Source organism: Pempheris klunzingeri, chromosome 18, assembly GCF_042242105.1.
Source record: "Pempheris klunzingeri isolate RE-2024b chromosome 18, fPemKlu1.hap1, whole genome shotgun sequence".
In the NCBI taxonomy this organism is placed as follows: domain Eukaryota; kingdom Metazoa; phylum Chordata; class Actinopteri; order Acropomatiformes; family Pempheridae; genus Pempheris; species Pempheris klunzingeri.
The window spans coordinates 16,496,184-16,511,032 of NC_092029.1; the positions used below are offsets into that span (position 1 = coordinate 16,496,184).

The window sequence follows — 14,849 nt, forward strand, 5'->3', positions numbered from 1 at the left end:
TTTCCCACTATTTGCTGCGCTGAACTGGATCACGCTGATCTAAAGGAGTGAGACAGACAGTAACATCCTTTTCATGATTACACAGCATGTTTTCTTTATCTACAGGTTGCTAAATGACCATATTATTAAGACTATCCAGATTTGAGGCTAATGTTAACGTCAGGTGTGAACGTGGCCAGTGACTCACGGGGTGTTGATGACGAGTCGATCCCACTGGCCCTTGATGTCATCGTCGGACGGCTGCTCGGTGATGTAGAGGCCGTCAAATTCAAGCTTCCTAGCAATCTCCTTCTCCCTCTTGAACACCACCAAAGGAACCTAGAGCCAACATATAAAGATGGGTGACTAAAACGGTGTCCTTACTTACAGAATGGTATCGTCTGCAAAGAATTTTCTCTCGGCTAAGTGAAGAGAGGAGCGGTAATCACGCCGTGAATATACCCACCTTCAGACAGTAGTACCCGAGCAAACAGAGGAGTGAGATGACAGTGTGAAATATTGCCAGGAAGCGCAGAGTTGGTAACATGTAGCCGGTGCTCTCCTGCAGTACAAACTCATCCATGTCGAACAGTGTGTCCACATCGTCTTCATCGTCACTACCCCACTGTTGTTCATCATCTATTTCTTCATCTGCTTCACCAGTGACCTAAAGAGCAGACGGTATACGCAATTACATCATTGTCATTTGAGGTATTTTTGACTTTTTACTATACATTTCTTTCAAGTTCTGGTCTTACACGTTGTCCTTCAGTTTTCCAAAAATCCTTGCTAGGATTGATGGTGATCGCCACATTGAAATCAAGGTCCACAAACTCCATTATAATACTCGTTTCAGGTGGCTAAATCAGACTGATAAGCACCACATTGGCCCTGGCTGACCTCAAGTGTTTTTAAAATGTGTAATCCATTTGATAGAAACTTGACTTGAGTTACCTTGTAGAAGAGAAGAATGAAGTTGATGGAAAAACACATGAAGAGAGCCAGGAAACGCAGGTTGTAGAAGTTACGAGCCAGGTAGTTCTGTAAGGAAAGAGTATAATTAAACAGGGAAAAAACGGAAACAGTTCAGAGAGAAATTGCTGCAAACAATATGGAAGAAAAAAAACTATCTATCTATCAATCTGAAACTATCTAAAAGAAGGCAAATGTAGTGTGATGGCTCACCAGCATCTTGTTCAGATAGACGTCCAGAAGAGCGAAGACACTCGACATGAAGGCAGGAGCCGCCTCTTTATGCTGACTTGATCTGGTCTTGGGCTTCTCCTCCACCACTGGCTCCTTGGCCTTCTCCTCCTTTGGCTTGTCCTCCTTCTCCTGGTTCTCTGTGCTGTATTCAAAACAGTTAATTTTATTTTGCATGATGACAAACTCATTTTCCTCTCACTTCATTTTACTCACTCAGCTTTCTCTGGTTCACTCTCTGGGGTTTCAACGGGCTTGACAGCAGCTTTCTGCAAGAGTTGTGATACATTTTCATGAACTGAGAGACTGAATGGTGAAAACGAAAAGAAGATTTTTGCAGAAAAATTATTGAAAAATTATTAATCACACAGATGAAGTTATTGGATTTGGACTGCGAACCTTCTTGTGATCAGTGGAGGTGGTCTCACTCAACTCTGAAACGTCACCCAAGCCCGGCTCCACATGTTTTCCTCCTTCCTTCTTGGGCATCGTCAGCATCTCCAGCATCATGTCGACCTCTGCTATGTCGCCTGTTGGTGTCATGGCTGTTTCCAAGCTTCCTGATGACTCTATGGCCTCCACCTTCTCTCCTTCAATCACATCTCCGTGTATACCAAACTGGGTTGGGTCAGGCATGTTTCCGAGGATGTCCGTCACCTTCATGTTCTTGGCTCCCTCAACCAGGCCGCCGCCAAACATGGAGGACCAGATGACGTGGAAGAACCCAAATATGAGGCCGTAGATTCCCTTGAAGAAGCCGATGAAGATCATCCAGAAGAAGGAGAAGAAGCCTGTAATAATCTCCCTGATGCTCAGCTTCTTTATTTTCTTGAACTGCTTGCGCATACTCTTGACAGAAAAGATTTGGCGGACATTGGTGATCTTCTTCTTGACTGAGCGGCATGCGGTGGTAAAGGCTGAGGCAGACTCCAGGGTGCCCTCTTCCTCTCCAGCCAGCTCGTCCAGGAGACTGTGTCCATCTTCTTCTTCCTCCTCCTCAGGCTGTTCAACCACATCAGGCTCAGAGATCTGTGAGGCCAGCTGCATTTCAAAAATGGTGTCCTCACAGAAATTCACAAACATCTCCATCTTCTCGCTCTCGCCGCCCTCGTTGACCACGTCAAAGATGAACTGACGCTTGGACTCCTTTACCTGCGGCTTCTCCCACTGCTCGCGGCTCGACTCGCTGATCTCAAAGTACACCCTCTCGATCCGCTTCGCGCTGCCCATGATTTCAATACGACCCAGATACGGCTCAAAGTAGCTGAGTACGCTCTCTGCGAGGTCTAAGAAGGTTGCGAGTCTGGAGTCGTGTGGCATGTGTTCAGACAGGTTGGTTAGCAGCACTGCCACGTTGAAGCCGATGTCTTTAGCTGGCTCGTGGAATCGCTCCACAAACTCCTTGTAATTGAACATGTCATTCTCGTCGGCCTCTGCACAGGAGAGCAGGAATTCAATCTCAGACTGGCTGTACTGCTTCTGGCTCTCCATTGACTTCTGGAACTCCTTCTTTGAAATAATGCCTTTACACTCAGGGTCATACTCTTTGAAGTTGTCGGAGGTCGTCAGGTCCTTCAGTTTGAGGAACATATCGAAGAACTTGAGGATCATCTCCACATTGTTGGAAGACTCCATCAAGGTGTCAACCATCTGCTTTCCGATTGTTCCATGTACCACATTACCTGATGTGAAGAGAGCACATGCACTTGAGTAATTATACACAAACATGATGCATTATGTTCAACATGACTGTTTTCTGTCATTTCTTTGACACTGAATAACAGCTTCAGGCTCTTACCCTCAAGCAGAGACAGCAACATGACAACCATGTCCTTCTGTAAATCCATCAGCTCCTTCAACAGCTCAATCTGACTGGCGTCCTACAAGGAGATTAGAGTCTCGTTAAAGTTCGGTTCTGGAGTTTTCCCAAACCAAGAATCCAAAGAGTCCAAATGTGTTGTTCATGCCACATGTACAAACTCAGAAATAAAGGCTTGATAACTAATGTGTAAAATGTATCACATCACTAACCTATTATGGTTTTATGTACCATAGTGTTTTATCAGCACCCATCCAGTACCAAGATATAAACATTTTAGGTATATTTTATATACTTTTGGTTGAACTGCTTATAACTTGTATTTGCACTAAGGTTATAACCTGTGAGGTGTTGCATGTAGACTTGGACTTAATTTAACGGGACACATGCACACAGTCACATAATATATAAATCTAGAGAGATAAAAGAGGATAGTAATAGTGAATGACAATGTTTACCATATTCGGTATAGCTATCAAATTATAAATATGAATAAATGATGAAGATTTCTTATTCCAACACATGCTGGGTAATCCACGAGATGACTTCATTTCATTTGCTTGCATTAGTTGTATCTTCTCAAGCTGAACTCTTTTTTAATGACGAGGTTTATTATACCTGAGACAGCTTCATTTGCATGTTGGCAAATACATGCAAGAAGCCAACAACTGCATCCCACAGTCTGCTGTGAGCTAAACTCTGCTGGTTCCCAATGCATGGGCCCTGTAGGAAAGAGAGATGATGGGAAAATGTTAAATATCTGATCTGATCTGTAATTTGAATCTTAACATTGTTTGACAGAGCTGACTGGGTGAACAAATTCTTACCTGAATATACTCAGTCAGTGAGTTGAATATCTGCTTGGCAACAGATAAAGCTTTGGAGAAGTTGATTTTCCCAGTCTCATCAATAACATCTTTGCCAGAGTAGTACCAGTAGAAGTCACTGATAGACTCCTAAAGAGACAGCAGACAATGAAGACTGTGGTGCAAGTGTGTGTGTACATTTTTTTTGGCCTTATATCAGTGTTTTACACACCTGAAGACGAAGCAGATAGTCCACAGTGCTGATAATGATGTTGACTGTGGTTGTGTTTCCAGTTTGGGTTCTCAGGAAGTTCTGGAAATCTGTCACAAAGAAATATGTTCTCATCCATGTTCCTCTTATGGATCATGGTGGAGCGGTGCACGAACAACTTATACAAGCAAGACAAATGCATTTAAGTACGGCCTCACCTCCATTGTGCCCCTCACACAGGAGTTGCAAAAACCGGAAGAGATCTTTTGTGAACTCATCATTCTGTAGCACCTTGGAACCTTGGAAAAGACATCTTGGTGAATACAATGTGATCCTACACAAAATAATTCGAGGCTTTATTCATGAAAGAGGTTTAATTCATGAGGAGAATCTAATAACATGTGAAAATATGTGAAACTCTCCTCAGAAGCAATTAATATGAGGCAAGCAGGACAGGTTTCATGTTCAAAACCATTTTAAAGTCCAGGGCCTTTAGATTGCAGGTTCAAATCTGAATCCAAAGTGCTTTTTATAAAAATGCTTTTAAATTAAACAACAGTGAAACACAAGGACATTTCCATAAGCTGGAGGAAGCCTGATAACTTTCACATGCAGGCCAGGCTTGGGCCTGATGAAGGGCGTCATGTCAGCAGCGGACAGACGTGGTTATATTTAAAAAAAAAAAAAAAAAAATCAACCACATAAACAGGTAAACAGAGCTAAACAAAATGAGCAAAACTACGTTTCTGTGAGCAGATAGAACATGTGAAAGTTAGACATCTGTATAGAGACCAGCTTTGTGAAATAGGCCCAAAGCAAGAGAAAGCTTTGCTTAGGCTGTGGAATGGTCCACAAACCTTCAGTCAAACCCTTGGGAGGTGGCACTGATGGCCTTAGAACGACAGATTTGAGCATCAGTAATAGGATTTGCATTAGTAAATGTTAACATGAAGGGAATGGGAACAAATAAGACACAGAAGGACAGGCAATGGATTGTGAGGATCCACTTTCTGTGTACACTCTGCATGCACATGGTGTCCCTACAGACGTCTGGGGGTTGGGCACCAAATAAAGCAGGGAGTATGGACTGCAGATATGGAGGAGACATTCAGGGTGGAAGCATAGCCATATCAGGATGATCTAAATTTGCTACAGTATTTACCCCGCTGAGTGTGGACTGCCATCGATGGGTTTTTAAAATGACAGGAAGGAGACAAACAATACACGAAGACATAAGCAAAAAGAGAGGACATTGAGTTACAATACAAAGAGATATGAATATATTGGCTCCGTGTGAAAAACAAAGTCATGCAGTTAAAAAGAATAGTTTTTAGACGGGGAAAAATCATAGGCCTGAGTTGTGTCTATGTTGCATTTAACTAGATGATAAGAATTCAGTCATGATGAAAAATTCGTAACAGTAACAGAGACACAAGTATTAACAGTGAATTGTTAAACACAGAACTTAGTGGAAATGTTTAGCAGAGGACTGAAGGATGAAAAGACGAACATAGTTTGATGTGAAAAGCGTCAAGTGAAGAGTGTTTGTGTTGAACGTTGGGGAGAGACAGAGGGTTTCGTTTTAATGCTGGACCATGTCCCAAAGACAAGTTTTGTGCAAATGGACCTCTGTTCTGAAACAGATGACAGAATACTCAAGACCTTCACAAAGATAAACAGAAAGTGCTACAAAGAAAGTATGCTACACATTACACAGTCCAATAATATCACTCAATCCTGCTTTTTAAAACTGGAAGACATTAAAGACACCACACTGACGACTTATGTGACTTCGAGGCTGTAGCACAAGCAGCAAACTATTAATAATCAAAATTCACATTGATAGCAATGTAATTTTGACTATTTCATCTACAAGAGCCATTCAGGAACTACTAATTAGGAACTAGCATTTATTAACAGCTGTCAATGGATAATTTGAGGTTATACAGTTGTCATGGTTCAGCATTAGCTTAGTGAAAGGAAAGGGCCAGGATATTTTTGTTGTAATCAAGACTGAAAACAGGTGCTATAGCAGCAGTTCAAGAAAAACAGTGTCAAAAATGTGGTGCTTAGAGGACTGAGGAAGGGAAAATTGGTAGACTGTCAAATAGCCCATCTGATAAAACATTTCTTCACTTACTTGAACCTTCCTCTGTCACCATGCCAAGTCCTTCTGCTTTATTCTGCCTCTCAAATGCATTCAAGTCCAGGACACTAGGGACAGACACTCAAAAGTCAAATTAAGCATCTAATGTCTGCGCAGAAGTTCCTTTTTGCCATATAGACAATTTAACTGTACCTGCAAGACTGCATCAGCCCTGACAGACTCTTGAAAAAGCCTGCATCTCTTTTCTCTTTCAGGTAATCAAGCATTTTCTGGGGTGAGAGAGAAGAAAGGCATTAAACAACCTACTCTCAAAAGCAAATGCTACTCCAGTGTCGTCTCTGGACATGCTGTGTGGATATGTGTTGATGGATAGACAGAGGAATACGATACAATGAAATTGGACAAATAAATGAATGTAGCTGTCGGACCTTCTGAACTTGCACGTTGCCTCCATTTAGAATGGAGATTCCCAATTTAAGGGTGCAGGTCACCATGGGGCCCAGACGACCTGATGACAAGGGAGTAATGTGAGATAAAAAGCAGAAGCAGGTTTGATTGATAATAAAGGCTAAATCTCTGCTGCAGATCGTGGTTTCTGAAAAAAAAAAATGCATTATGCAAGGCTATGCTTTAAGATTAATGTAACTGTCAAAACAAAGTTTAGTTTTTTTATGTTATGAGACCATTTTACTAAAAAAAGTATTCAGAACTGTGTTGTTGTCAATCATGAAAAACCTCTTAAAGGCATAAAATTCATTAAACCTTATATGGAGGTAAACTCCCTCATGAATCCCAGAAAAATGTAATTCTTTTGGCTTTGGCAGTTGTTTATGGGGGACAGTCATTACAGTCATTTAATAAAATGATAAGTAAATAATTAAAATTTCTGTTACTATGTGGCTGTGGCCCATGAGAAACTACCACTACCAGTCTGTTGGCTTGTACAACAGCAAAAAATGTGACAGAATAATTCCCTTTGAAATGCCTGCAAAATGATGAGCTGAGAACCGATCAGCTCATTGCTACCTTTGCTGGCGCTGATCATCTGCAGCACCATCTCAGCGGCCCCACGGGCGTGCAGCCTCGCCTGCTGATACAGGATCTTCTGCTTCTCCATCTCCTTTTCCTGAGGAGCCAAACACACAGAGCGGCCATCATCAGCGCAACTGTCACTGCACCTATTCCGAATTCTTTGCAGGCAGCAGATATAAGAAAGTCTGATAAAAAGCAAGAAAAAAGTATTTTGCAAAAGGAACAATATATTCAGAGTCTGAGGGAGCCATTGTTAGTCTGTCTAAAAAAGACCATACCTCAAAAGTCTTTTCTTTCCCTTCCTCCTCTTCTTCCTCCTCATCCTCTGCACAGCTCTGAAGACATAAAGGTCAGCATTCAAACTCATTTTTCACGGTGTTGAATAATTATTAAGTTTCCCTGGAAATATTTACATATATAAATAATGTAAAGGCCACTACCTTTGCCATCATGTCTGCATATGCAATATATAAAGGATCTTCTTCCAAGTAACTAAAAAGAAGTGATGACACAATGATTTACTGACAAAAACAATAAAAGGAGCATTTAAATAAACCACAACCAAAAACATTTAAGATCTTCTCTTCCTGCCAAAAAGAAACATGGGAAGAAATCTAAAAGAATTTCAAATGTGTTCAGTGATTTCACTCTCTCACCTTCTCTCTGTCAGAGCATTGTGGCTGAAATGGAGAATAAGTTGGTGGAGAGGGTCTGGCTGGATCTCAGCCACCTCCTCTTCCTCCTCCTCCACAATTTTCATCGGGGTTTTCTGCAGGAGTCCACAGGTGTGAACAGTTAGCTCAGCCCAAGTCTCATCTGATCACTGACCACCCCTTTCATGAAATATCATCCTTCCACAGCGTCAGTTCATCAGCATTTTTGTTTTTTTTTCTAAACTCACTGACAATTGTGCCAATTCACACATTTGTCAAAAACAGTGAAATGAGTCAGTTAACAATCTACTAGCACTGGCATGCAGATGAGTTTCTGGCATGTCCTGATGATCCGTGGAGAGGACAGGGCGAGGAAGTTAAGAGTGGATGATGAACAGCGTTAGAACTGGTTTTCAAAGACATGCATGTTACGGCAAACAGATGCAAGCAGTAAGCCATTTGGTGATATGACTTTGAACATGAAGAATGATCCTGACGGTACAGGAGCCTGACAAAGAGGGACTATCACAACTACACAAATCTCCACGTGTCCACTCTAACCTGACAGATTTGTAGAATAAGACTGACGATAAAAATAATCTTCACCAACAAGAACAGTGAATAATCTGACTTTTTGAGCAACTGTATCTTAGGCTGAACTTTTATCTTAATCAATGGCACAGCTTTAGTGTCTTGATGGATTTTCAGCACAGCTGCATACAAAGATCTAATATGAAATGTGATTTTCACATGACTACGCGAGCATGCCACTGACGTCACGGCCACAGAACGTACTGTAACGTCACCTTCACACTCACACTACAGACTTACAGAGTACAGCGAAAAGACAACTGATGGGTTGGATCCAGATCTGACAGCCACACAGCTAGTGACTCCTAGTGAAAGGCCCTCCTTACCACTGCTGTCAGAAAGGCATAGCCTGCTTTTCTAGAGCTGTGAGCGCCGGAGCTGGCCCTGTGTCTCCTGAGTTGGTCATGCAGCCTCTGACCCCTGACGGTTCTCTGTTTGAAGGGTTTCGCACACCTGGAGCGGGGGCCCCTGGGTGCTTTGGGCGAGGTCCCCCCCCGCGCGTGCTCCCAAGGCTCGACAGGCGCGGAGCTAAAGAAGCATTCGGCAGACAGGACTGGCAGAGGGGTGCCAACGCAGGGCACGTGGGGCAAGGGCAAGGCGAGCCCAGTACTTACTGCCAGATCCTGAACTAGCTTCTCCTCAAAGGAGTACTCCTCTGCCTCTATCCAAAGTCTCTGATAGGCCGGGATGAAGAAGTTGATAGCGCGATGCCTGGGGAGGGGGGAGGTGGGGAGGAATGGAGGGGAGTGGGGAGGGAGGTACAGTGGCATTAGGGTGGGTTCTGGTGAGTTTTTGGAGGAGACAGGAAGGAGAGATGTAGGGGGAGGAAGGGGTTACAGGAAGTGCATTTCAGGCAGGGTGGTGATTGGTCAATGTGGGACCCACTGGCTCTTCTGACTGGTCACGTTTGGTCTCTAAAATAACTACAGTTGGTTCCATTGGGTTGTAAAATTCATTAGAGGAGCATGCACACTTTAGGGAAGATATGCAGTTTTCCAACAAATCGGTGCATCTGCCACAACAAATTATTTTCTAGCAATTATGAGATTTCCATCAAATATTGTATTCAACAAAGGCGCACAGATGTGTTGTAAAACTGCACAAACTTTGGCAAAATGTCAGATGAAAAACAAATCTTTAAGTCATCATAAGAGCAGGAAGCAAAATAGCATGAAACAACTTTTTTACTGTATATTACTGTAACCAAGCGTACTTTTGTAAACCAGGTAGCCAACTAATTCAAGTCAAAATTGTATTCAATAGATTTCGTTCTTTCTTTCTGTCTCTCTTCTTCTTTCCTTTCTTCATTCCTTCCTTCAGGGTACACCTGAAATGAGACAAAGGCCTGCAGTTCGCAGTGTGTTTCCACTTTCCAAATAAGTTTGTTTCAGTCAATTCTTGGGCTCATTCTAGCTGACCAATCAGAATCAACAGTGCAGAAACAATTGGTTGCTAGGCAGAGATCGGTCCACAGCCTGGTGGATGAAGGGGGGGTTGAACAGATGAAGCATTCGCCCCGTAGTTTCACTTTACCGTCAGCAGGGAGAACAGGCGATCAAAGCTGGAGGCTTTGAATGCCCTCTCCAGCCAAACCTCTCGATAGCCATTCAGGAAGTAATTATTATTTTTGTATCTGAGGGAGGATGAGGTAGTGTTATGCAAGAAAACAACACAGAGGAGAGAATGCCATTAGGGAGGTGAAGAGGGGTTCACATGGGCACACAATCAAGAGAAAAATGCCCCAATCCCCAAAATTGCTAAGTGATTGCTTGTTATGTAAGGTTAGATTAAGACAAAGCAATGTCTTAATTGTTTTTTTATAATAGTTTGTGTCAATATTTAATTATTGACATAGTAAATCAGTTCCACAAGTGTGGCAGGTGTAAAAGAGACCCACCTGGGTAGATTGTAGAGTGGAGCCATGCGGAAACAAGCCACCACAGCACGCTTCCGCTGTTTGGACAGCAGCTTGTGCCACACACACTTCTTATTTCTCAGCGGCTGCTCCACCTGAGGGACAAGGAAAAGCAAAGAAGAGAACAGTTGTATCGTTACAATCAAGATATTTTGTATAGCATTTTATCCAAATAATAGAAATGTAAAATTCTGAGAATTCACTGAGTATTAGCCTAGAATTGTATCAAGTAAAAGGCACTATTTCTGCAATAAATTATTTTCATTATCAATGAAATTGAGTTTTTTTTCTCAAATTAATTGTTTACTTTAGTTAGTTTAGTTTATAATTTATAGCCCAAAAATTTGCATTTAAATTGATACAAAACTAATCTATTATCGAAACTGTTGTCTAATAAAATTCTCTCAATAGCTTAATTAATTGACATTTCACATATTATATGTCTTGTCATGTATTGGTGACATGTGGGTATAATTAAAGGTAAGAACTGTGTTTTTACCTGCTCCAGGTGGAAGACTGCAGCAGAGATGCTCTGCACTCGGTCCACTGTGTGTTCTGAGTTTACAGGTTCCTCACTCTTCACCACCACATCCTTGTACAGGTTCATCTGCCACTGGACCGCCGGGTCATCAGACTGCAACGTAATAACAATCACATCAACAAATAAAGGGCAGCATCAGTAGCGATACATGTATTATTACTGAAGCAGCTCTTTCTGCTAGAATCACAACCACCTTACTTTGTCCTGGAGATGGAGATTCTGCCGCAAGTGCTCCTTCACCTCATCATCGGTGTCTTTCTGCAAAGGGAAAGGGTATTCATAGCTAAGAATATGCAACGCAGTGTTAACACACTGGCCATACAAAGGTGTTTATGAGCATAAAAAGCCATCACAATGGACTACATTTGAAAAATATTTGTAATTAAATAATGTGCGTCTACAGCAGAGAAGGAAGTTGGTAAAGGGCTTTAATCTACATCAGGATGCTTTGGTTTTTTTTTCCTCTTTCTGGATGAACAATAACACAACTAAGCAGAAGCTGAAGAACATACAAACTGACAGTACAGCCACAGACGCATACGTCTAGTCAAAGGCACCACTCTAGCTTACAACATACAGCATATGTCTCTTTGAAGTTGCACTCAAAGGAAATTCTAATAATTAACTTTTAGAAGTCTGTCTTCCAACTTGATTAATATTATCTATCAAAGAATCAAATTATAAGTCCTAAAACAACTTGAGATAAGGCTGAATCTGAGGACAGTATGCTAAGAGAAAGAGTATATACTGGATGTCCTGCATAGAAAAAGTGATCCTAAAAGAAGCATCAACATTATCAGTATTTAGTTTAGTATTTTGATGGTCTACAACATTTTGTACCAGGTCCAGTTTTTGTCAGCTCACCACACTGTAGCGTATCTTGGCAACGGAGATGAGCTCCTGGTCTCCTGGGGTGCACATGTTGAGGCCGATGGGAAGCATCTTCTTCAGGGCAGCTACAATCAGAGAGGTCTGGATGGAGTAGTACTCGCCTCGGCGGCGCTTGTGTTTCCTCTCCTGGTCCCCCCCTGACTACGGAGAGAACAGAGACAAGCTTACAGTCTATTAGGGTACTTTAAACCTCTAAACGCATCTTTTTAACACTGCTTTATCCTTAAGTATTCTTTCTTAACTTAATCCTATTTCACTGACCTTTTATTCTTATTTTAATTTAGCTGTTATAATGCTTTGCTCATGTATAGCACAGTATATTGCATTTTATGCATGAATTGTGCTTTAGAAATTAAGTTTACTGTTATTACTGTGATAAAACTGGCTATACCGCTTATCCTTACTAAGGAACCAAGGTGCTTCAACATAAATCAGTTAACAGAGTCCTCCAGGATCAGGAGCTGAGGAGCTTTTCTCCGCTGTGAGCGATGGTGTCAAAAAAAACTCAAGATTGCAAAAAATAAACTTGTCCGGCTCTGCCAAAACAAATAAACAACACACAGTGACAGCTAGTTGAGCGGCTGTTGGACCGAACACTGTCAACATCCAGATATATGACCTGACTCAACTGTGACAAATATTCGCATAAAGTGCCATGTATCGTAAACCCTCTGTGGACAGGTTAATTTAAGAGGTTTCAATTCGTACAGTTGATTTGCAGAATGTCTTACATCTACAAATTCCGCGTGTTCAGCACATGTCGGGGGATCTATTAAAAACACAGGAAAAGTGCTTATAAAGGTATTTCCTTTCATTATCAAAGTGTGTGAAATACAGTAGCAAACGCCGGTGCACTGGGGGATCCTGACAGAAGCTTTCAGGTTGTGCTTTTTCTAAAGTGCTGACATAGTGAAGGAAAGAGCAGGAGAGGAGCAACCTAAGTCCAAATTGAACCCACAGAGAACTACGACACACTCGACTCCATCTCTTGGGTTCATTACGACAGGAAAGATTACAGAATGAAGAGGTTCCACTTCCAAAGAAAAAGAGCCATTCCTGGATGGCGTGTGAGTTACCTCGCCTTTTCTTAGCTGTTATCTACAATAACATTTCAAAGCTAAAAGGGCTGTTTAATGACCCCAAACAATAAGATCAATACTAATTACTTGAGTACTTGTTAGTGGGATCAATGGTTGGTTTTGGTCTTTTTGTGGGTTTTTCTGACAAGAATGATCCTTTAATATATTTCATTACACTGTCAGTGTAATCAGCAATACGTATAATTTGGCAATTTTCTATTCACCCATACCATAAGTAATATCTGTGATATTTACCTTTGACATCTTCGTCTTGCCCTCCCCCGTCAGGAAGCCCAAATTGTTGATTTCATTCTGAACCACAAAGTTTTGCTCCTCACGCTTAAAGTTCTGGGGGATAAAGAAAAAAGGTTAATCAGGAAAGACATCCCCAAGAACAGGATCCTGGTATCAAACGCGATACTGTGATGTGACAGCTGGATTGAGCCTTACATGGGACTTGCACCAAAGGATGAAGATCTCAGCCACCATCCTGAAGAGCTCAGTGGAGTCTGCATCCGGCTCCTTCAGCCACCTGGACCTGGGATGGACCACGACATGAACCAGGAACATTTTATATTGAGTTATATTAATCAACATGATCAATATTAAAAAATAATAAATCAGAAATATAGGTGGATAAAGCTCAGGGAAACAGGGAAATGTTCATACTGTTGGAACTGAAGAAACTACATATCAAAAACTAATCTTTCTTTGCCAGTAGTGTACCTGTTGTTGTCCACATAGCGGATGAGCATGGGGTAGAAAGCGTAGAGGTCTCTGCAGAGCACAGCAAACTCATCCAGGATGAGCAGCTCCGCCTCCTGGTTGTCACCTTTACTGTCCGCCTTCAGCAGCTCCTCTTCAGCCACAACCTATGTTTACAGCACATTGTCAACTCATCTTTGGCAATCAATGCCTTAGTGGAAATGTCTTCACAACAACTCACTGGTAATAATCTCATCTCTGCGTCCGCTCTCAGGAAGTGACAGAAGTATTTTCACTCCCACTGGGTGATGTGAATGAGCATTATGTTCCTAGCTCCTCTGACTAATGACAGCTCTATATATGAACTACAGGTTCAGCAAACTACAGGTTATAATGCTTAGAATGGAGTCAGCAAAAAGTCTTCTTTAATCACAGGTATCACTGAGCAGGAGATACGATGTGCTGGTGTAATACCACGTAGAGTATAATTTAAGCTCTCACCTTCACAGTCTTCTTCCTCAGTTTGTCCAGTGTGGGCAGGAAGTGGGTTCTCAGCAGATCTGCCCCAGCCTTGCAGATGATTGGCTGAGAGTAGACTGGACACAGACACAGTGGAAAACATATTCTGGATGTGGAAAACTGAGAAAAACTGATGCTTTCAAGAAAAGTACAAGTTTTGAAAAATATCCTCCACTTGACCCTGGATGTTATTGGCTCTGGTGTCAACTGTCAAACTACAACAAATACAAGTTTTTAAGTCAAATCAGCTACTTACTTCTTATCCTTGTCTCTGAAAACACATGAGCACTAGAAACAGGAAATATTAGTCAAAGAATAGCTGGCTAAAGGACACAGCGTGAATATTTCCTTTGTTGAATATCCTTGTTTGTGAATGGGTTAGAAGTACAATATTCAGATGTGGTTTTAAAAAGTGAGAGAGAGCTTCAGGGTATTTGCCCTCGCAGCAGACAATTATATTATTTGACCTTTCCTGAACTCCCACACGGAGGAATATGCACTGAAAATGCAAATGTTCAACAAAACGATAAATGTTACTGTGTTAATATTAGGCTCACATATTGGTTTCCTAATCTAGAGGAGTTTTTCTGAATTTGTATTTTTATTGGTTGGACCTGAGTTAAACGGAAAAGGGATGAACATGTTTGTTTCTACCTCTGTTGGGGTAAACAGACAAAACTAACCACCTAATGCGATGTAAATACATGATAATATATCTTCCTGTGAAGCAATTCACAGAAATATTCTCTGATATCTCCAGACAGCTTATTACAATTTCTGACTTTGCAGGTCTGGAAA

At 41.6% G+C, this 14,849-nt stretch overlaps 1 protein-coding gene across 2 annotated transcripts in view; it reads right to left on the reverse strand.

Moving 5' to 3' along the window:
- Positions 1-14,849, reverse strand: part of ryr3 (ryanodine receptor 3) — a 106,206-nt gene that overhangs the window by 8,389 nt on the left and 82,968 nt on the right. Inside the window, exons 69-96 of one of the 2 annotated variants that reach the window (XM_070848799.1) lie at positions 14,034-14,128; positions 13,554-13,699; positions 13,278-13,365; positions 13,083-13,175; positions 11,722-11,889; positions 11,056-11,115; positions 10,816-10,950; positions 10,299-10,411; positions 9,016-9,112; positions 7,814-7,926; positions 7,598-7,649; positions 7,436-7,492; positions 7,152-7,251; positions 6,554-6,633; positions 6,318-6,394; positions 6,159-6,232; positions 5,181-5,195; positions 4,237-4,317; positions 4,040-4,128; positions 3,829-3,957; positions 3,620-3,724; positions 2,981-3,062; positions 1,582-2,864; positions 1,399-1,451; positions 1,165-1,327; positions 934-1,020; positions 446-646; positions 188-318 (exon numbers count right to left, since the gene is read on the reverse strand). In XM_070848799.1, the coding sequence (XP_070704900.1) occupies positions 188-318; positions 446-646; positions 934-1,020; positions 1,165-1,327; positions 1,399-1,451; positions 1,582-2,864; positions 2,981-3,062; positions 3,620-3,724; positions 3,829-3,957; positions 4,040-4,128; positions 4,237-4,317; positions 5,181-5,195; positions 6,159-6,232; positions 6,318-6,394; positions 6,554-6,633; positions 7,152-7,251; positions 7,436-7,492; positions 7,598-7,649; positions 7,814-7,926; positions 9,016-9,112; positions 10,299-10,411; positions 10,816-10,950; positions 11,056-11,115; positions 11,722-11,889; positions 13,083-13,175; positions 13,278-13,365; positions 13,554-13,699; positions 14,034-14,128 (3,967 nt within the window). The remainder of the gene's footprint in view (positions 1-187; positions 319-445; positions 647-933; positions 1,021-1,164; positions 1,328-1,398; positions 1,452-1,581; positions 2,865-2,980; positions 3,063-3,619; positions 3,725-3,828; positions 3,958-4,039; positions 4,129-4,236; positions 4,318-5,180; positions 5,196-6,158; positions 6,233-6,317; positions 6,395-6,553; positions 6,634-7,151; positions 7,252-7,435; positions 7,493-7,597; positions 7,650-7,813; positions 7,927-9,015; positions 9,113-10,298; positions 10,412-10,815; positions 10,951-11,055; positions 11,116-11,721; positions 11,890-13,082; positions 13,176-13,277; positions 13,366-13,553; positions 13,700-14,033; positions 14,129-14,849) is intronic. The other variant, XM_070848800.1, reaches the window with a different exon arrangement.